Source organism: Gekko japonicus, unplaced genomic scaffold, assembly GCF_001447785.1.
Source record: "Gekko japonicus isolate JY-2015 unplaced genomic scaffold, Gekko_japonicus_V1.1 scaffold1319, whole genome shotgun sequence".
NCBI lineage: Eukaryota > Metazoa > Chordata > Lepidosauria > Squamata > Gekkonidae > Gekko > Gekko japonicus.
In genome coordinates this window covers 51,961-57,820 of record NW_015160251.1, presented here as the reverse complement: position 1 = coordinate 57,820, position 5,860 = coordinate 51,961, and the positions used below count along the sequence as shown (strand labels likewise).

General features: G+C 54.8%; 1 protein-coding gene across 1 annotated transcript; it reads left to right on the top strand.

Moving 5' to 3' along the window:
• The first annotated feature begins 221 nt into the window (after positions 1 to 221).
• Positions 222 to 986, top strand: LRRC18 (leucine rich repeat containing 18). The gene has a single exon (XM_015414230.1). The coding sequence runs from the start codon at positions 222 to 224 to the stop codon at positions 984 to 986; it is 765 nt and encodes a 254-aa protein (XP_015269716.1).
• Positions 987 to 5,860: the final 4,874 nt, after the last annotated feature.

Genomic DNA, 5,860 nt, shown 5'->3' with positions numbered 1-5,860 from the left:
AAGAGGCCAGCGGTGCTTGCCTCTTTGACACGCGTGTCTTTCCGACTGCTCTTGCCCGTCCTTTCCTAGGGTCACCTGTAAAGAGACTAACGGCTATGTTTGTGTTTGAAATGCAGGCCCTGTGTTAAAGCAGCAGCAGCGGCAGCCAGTCTAACAGGGACTGCATCCAAAGACCGTTCCCCTCCGCCTGTTCCTTTTGCACGGCACTCTCTTCCCGCGGCATGGCCAAGGGAAAGAACCCCAAAGGGAAAAAGGTCACCTTGAAAGTGGCCAAGAACTGCATCAAGATCACCTTTGACGGCAAGCGCCGCCTCGACCTCAGCAAAATGGGCATCACCACTTTCCCCAGGTGCATCCTCAAGCTGGCGGACGTGGACGAGCTGGACCTCAGCCGGAACATGCTCAAGAGGATCCCGGACTCCATCGAGAAGTTCGAGAACCTCCGCTGGCTGGACTTGCACAGCAACCAGATTGAAAGGCTGCCTGAAACCATCGGCAACCTGCAGACCCTCGTCTTCCTGAACCTCTGCAACAACAAGCTCACGGCCCGGAGCCTGCCGATGGAGCTGAACCAGCTCAAGAACCTCCGGAACCTCAACCTGGGCCTCAACCACATCGACAACCTCCCCACCACTCTGGGGGCTCTCAAAGAGCTCGTGGAGGTCGGCGTCTTCGACAACCTGCTCACCATCATCCCAAACAGCATCAAGAAGCTGCCCAAGCTGAAGAAGCTCAACGCCAAGAGGAACCCCTTCCCGGGGCCCACGGAAGAGGAGCAGTTCATCGACAGCATCAAGCGCCTGGAGAGCCTGTACTTGGTGGACGAGAAAGACCTCTGCTTCCCGTGCCTGAGGAAGTGCCAGGAGGAGCGCGACAAGCTCAACAAGCTGAAGAACACGGTGCCCGCCCCGCTCCGGAAGCCCGACTTCTCCAACCTCCTGACCCCCAACTCGCTAGCGAAGGAAAACCAAGCAGAGTGGAGATGAAGCCGCCTGGTCCGAGCAAGGGTGGCCGGGGGGGGGGAGGGGGCACGGGGCTTTCGCATCCGGTCCTTGTAAACTATCGCAAGCAATAAAATGGCTCCCGGACAGTGGAGCTCCGGGCGCTGAAAGCGGAACTGACTCTCACGGGCCTCTCGCGTCCACCTGGCGAATCAAACTCTGCCCCCGCATGTGAATCCATGCTGAGGAGTGGCGATGCAAAAGCAGAAAGGGGTGGGGGGATTCTGAGATAGGTCCTCTCTCAGAATCAGCAAGACTGCTGGTTCTGGCAGCCTTCCTTTCAGCCCAGGGCGGCACCCAGGAGGCTAGGAGAGAAGGGAACTCTCCGCCCAGGGAACACCTGCCCCGTTCATCAGCCTCTGACACACCTGAGCCCAGAGCTTGGCATGTGCCTCAGTGTGTGCGGGTGTGCCCGCTGCGTGTGCGGGCTACCCATCCATCTGAACGAGGACCATGCCTGCCTGCAACGCTTGCAGTGGGGCGTGACGGGGATGTTGTTGTTGCGCCAGCACAAATGTATGACGTTGCCGGAGGAGGCCTTGATCTACAGCCTCCCAGACGCACCTTCCATTGTCCCCTGGCAAGAGAAGCAAGGCTGCGTCAGCACACAGAAGGAGCCGGCGGACACACACACACCCCCGAAATGCCACACAAACATTAAGGGCGAGGGATTCCCTGCCCCCCACCCCGGCAGCTCCACAGTTGTCTGTTTGGAGGCCGAAAGAAGGGCCGGCATCCATTATGAATGACGGGAGGGCCTCTTCGTTCTCTTGTGAGTCTCTCTTTAAGGAATACGTTATAGCTCGAATTCGTGAATTTGCTTTTTGAAACAGTCTGGACTATCCGGGTTGCACAGACTTAAGTTTAAATGGCAAAGGTAAATAAAAGGGGGCCGTATCTGTGATGCTGGAAACCCCAATTTCTGTGCAGCCTTCTCCTCACCTGCCATGCCAGTTTCTGAGTTGTGTGTGTGTCCCCCCCTCCCTACTTTGGGAGGCAAATAATGCTAACTCTCCCCCCGCCCTTTCCACCTTGGTTGCACAGACTCTTGAATCCCCTGCTCTCTATCTTTGGGTCAGGTCACACAGACATTTAGTGCGGGCTTCGCTGCTGATCCCTTGCGCATTAAAGTTTCCTGTTCATATTGGCAAACCTGCCTCCCGCACCGAAGCGGGCTGAGTCCGTGGTTTCCGCTCTTTTTATCCACATTTTCTGACACCAGTTGGAACAGGTGTTTTCCGATATCTCATGCTTTGTATCCACGGTTTTGGCATCTGGACAGCAATCCGCCGTGACCACGCTACCCCCCCTTTTTTTGTTTCCGGTTTAAGTTATGCGCATGTGCAAACAGGCGCTAGCTTTTATTTTGGACTTCTTAGTTTGTATGTACGCCCAAGCGCATGCGCAGGTGTTTTTAATATATATTTCTTTAAACCCGCACCGCCGCAGGGACGGCGCGCTGTGTGATCAGTACTTCGCGCGAGTGAAGCGGAAGACAGAGGGACCGTCTGACCATCTCCAAGCGATATAAAATGTCGCAGATAGAAGAACTGCGGGAAAACTAGCATGGTAAGAGGTCCGTGTGACCGCGGCCTTTGAGGTGACACCACGTGGAATGATCATGCTCCCAAGCAGTGTTCCCTCTAAGCTGAGTGAGTGTGAGCCAGCTCATAGTTTTTTAGCTTCCAGCTCACACATTTTTGCCTTAGCTCAGGAAGGGATGGGGCTCCAGAGCAAGCTAATTTATGCAGCAGCCAAGTCACTCGCTCACAGCTTTAATGCCGGTAGCTCACAAAGTAGAATTTCTGCTCACACAAGATTCTCCACAGCTTAGAGGGAACATTGCAAGCCAGCGCCACGCTGTGTGCCCTCTTAGGACTGGCAGCCTGCGGGCGGGGCTAAGTGTGGCTCGGCCCCATCGGGAGTCCTCATTTCATGTGGGGGGGGGAGTGCAAAAGAAGAATGTGCCCTGAACTGGAAAGCCCAGACCAGCCCGGTCTTGTCAGACCCCCGAAGCTCAGCAGGGTCGGCCCTGGTGAGTCGTTGGATGGGAGACCTCACCCAGGAAGCCCAGGGCCGCTCCGCAGAGGCAGGCAAGGGGCAAACTGCCTCCGTTCCGCTCCGGCCTCCGGAACCTTCACAGGGCCTCACCAAGGGACCCCCCCCCAATCTTCGGGGCTCCGATCTGCCGCCGGCAAGCTGGCGTTCCCTTCTCACCCATCCCAGGGCTCTACTGGTAGCAGGAGCTCCTTTGCATATTAGGCCACACACCCCTAGTGTAGCCAATCCTCCAAGAGCTTACAGAGCTCTTCTTACTGGGGCTACTGTAAGCTCTTGGAGGATTGGCTACACTAGGGGTGTGTGGCCTAATATGCAAAGGAGCTCCTGCTACCGGTTGAGCCCTGCATCCCCCTCCTGTTTCCGCCAGTGCCCTCATCACGGCATGGCAGGGTGGGAGGGACAGGGTTGCCAGCCTCCAGGCGGGGCCTGGAGATCTACCGGCATGACAACTGATCTCCGGGTGGCAGAGACCGGTCCCCCTGGAGGAAATGGCTGCTCTGGCGGGAGGACTTCCTGGCACTCTGTGCCCCCTGCTGAGGCCCGCAGCCCACCCCGAACCCAGGCTCTACCCTCAGACCTCCAGGAGCTTCCGGAGTCGGCAGCCCTAGCAGGAGCTCTTGCCTGTGAACCACTTTTGGGCTCTGAGGAAAAGCGGCACACGGAGGACTAAGTGAGCCAATACAATGTATGCCGAATCCTCGCTGACGAGGGAAGCCCACGTCTGGGCCGGTGGAAGCTCAAATGGGGAAACGACTGAGCCTGCGTTCAGGATACCATCACGGGAAAGACGCCTCCCCAACACGCTAGATCAAGGGCCCTCTGACGCATTGCCCGTAGGGGCCCCGGGCACCCAGTGACGCTTTTCCTGCCCCCCCAAGTGTTTTTGGGAAATGGCAGGCCCAGGTGGGGCTTTAGTCCAGCAGGGCTTCTGACTGGCTACTTCAGATTTGTTTTATTTGTTCAGCTTTTTTTAAACAAAACATGGCTCTGGCGGTAGCTGCCACCCCCCCCCCCAGCCCAAGGACCTTCACGGTGTGGCTGAGGGATAGCTGCGGCGGCGGCAGCCATTTTGTCGCTGTGCCCACCACAGCATGCCAGGATTCCAAAGTTCCCCCTAAGCTGTGGAGTCTTGTGGGCAAAAATTCAACTTTGTGAGCTGCTGGCATTAAAATTGTGAGCAAGTGATTTGGCTACTGCATAAATTAGTTTGCTCTGGAGCCCCGTCCTTCCTGAGCTAAGACAGAAATGTGTGAGCCAGAGGCTAAAAAACTGTGAGCTAGCTCACACTCACTCAGCTTAGAGGGAACACTGAAAGGGGCCCACAGACCCCCGCCAGGGGACCGCGACACAGTGCCCCCGGGCACCACCCGAGGCGGCCGCCAGCACCTTCCCTGACAACCATTTCACAAAGGGGGAGGGGCCAGGTGGGGCTGCTCCCCAGCAGGGCTCTGATTGGCCGCTGGAGATCTGACGGGCTGTGCCGATTAGAACAGCCTTGTTTCAGAGGCAGCTGGCCCACAGGGCTGGTTTCCTTCTCTCACTCCTTGTTCCCAACTTGTTTCTTAAAATTATTTCTCTTGTCCCCTGCATGTGAGCTTCATGTGTGTGTGTGTGTGTGTGTGTGTGTGTGTGTTTGTGTGTGTGTGTCCCGTGGCAGACATGTTGCAACTCTGCCCACCACCCCGTCTCAGAATCCCAAAGGCGCCGGCAGGCTCAAAAAAGTTGGGCCCCCCTGGTCTCAGGTGAACCTGTTGATAGCAACATCCTCGGAAGCATTTTTCCACAGGTCAATGTGGAACCCTTTTCATAGCTAACTCCAGACAGACCAAAGGAAACACAACTTTACACAGAGAGCAATTCAAAAGAGGAATTTGCAGCCAGAGGACGTAGTGATGGCCACAGGAATAAACAGCTTTCATCTACATATGTTTTCCAGTATTTACCTTATATTAATGGACTCTTCTGTTATTCCTTTGGATTTCAAACTTGGCTTCATTGACCGAAATCTGCACAGAGGAGAGACGAAACCACAAAGACAATTAAAAGGTGATCATGCATTGAGGGTTTCAGAAACTTCACTCTCAAACAAAACTCCTGTATATCTTGCAAACAAAAAAGGCCCCAGGTGAAGAGACCTTTGTGTGTCATGCACACCGGTTGCAAACAAACTGAAAAGCCTTCTCCAGGGACTTGCTCAGAGGGTACCTACACTTTACCATGACACCATCATCTCAATCAATTCTACCTCGAAAATCTCAGTCCTTTTTATTTTACTGGGGGGGGGGGGGTTGTGGCTCAGTGGGAGAGCCTCTGCTTGGCATTTTGAGGGTCCCAGGTTCAATCCCCGGCAGCATCTCCCGTTAAAAGGACCCGGGGCGCTGCTTCCAGGCTGAGATGGCGCTGACCTTGATGGACCAGGGGTCTGATCCAGTAGAAGGCCGCTTCAGGTGGTGTGTCCAGGCATGAAGCCCTGCTTTAGGGGAAGGGTTGTGGTTCAGTGATAAAGCATCTGCTTTTGACATGCAGAAGGTTCCTGGTTCATGCCCCAGACAAAAGTTTCGAGCAGTAGGTCATATGAAAGACCTCTGCTCCAGACACTGGGGAGCTGCTGCCAATCTGAGTAGACAATATTGACCCTGACGGAACGATGTAGTAGAGATGGGACTATAAAGATTTCCCCCTTTTTTGATTATTCATATCTCTCTGTTTTTTATAGATTTATTCTTAAACAACAGTTCATTGGGATGTAATGAAGGCCTGTTATATAGAAGGCCTCTCTTCCTTGTAAAGGTAAAGGT

Coding starts and splice junctions, on each gene's coding strand:
- LRRC18 (XM_015414230.1), top strand. CDS start 222: ATGGCCAAGGGAAAGAACCCCAAAGGGAAAAAGGTCACCTTGAAAGTG.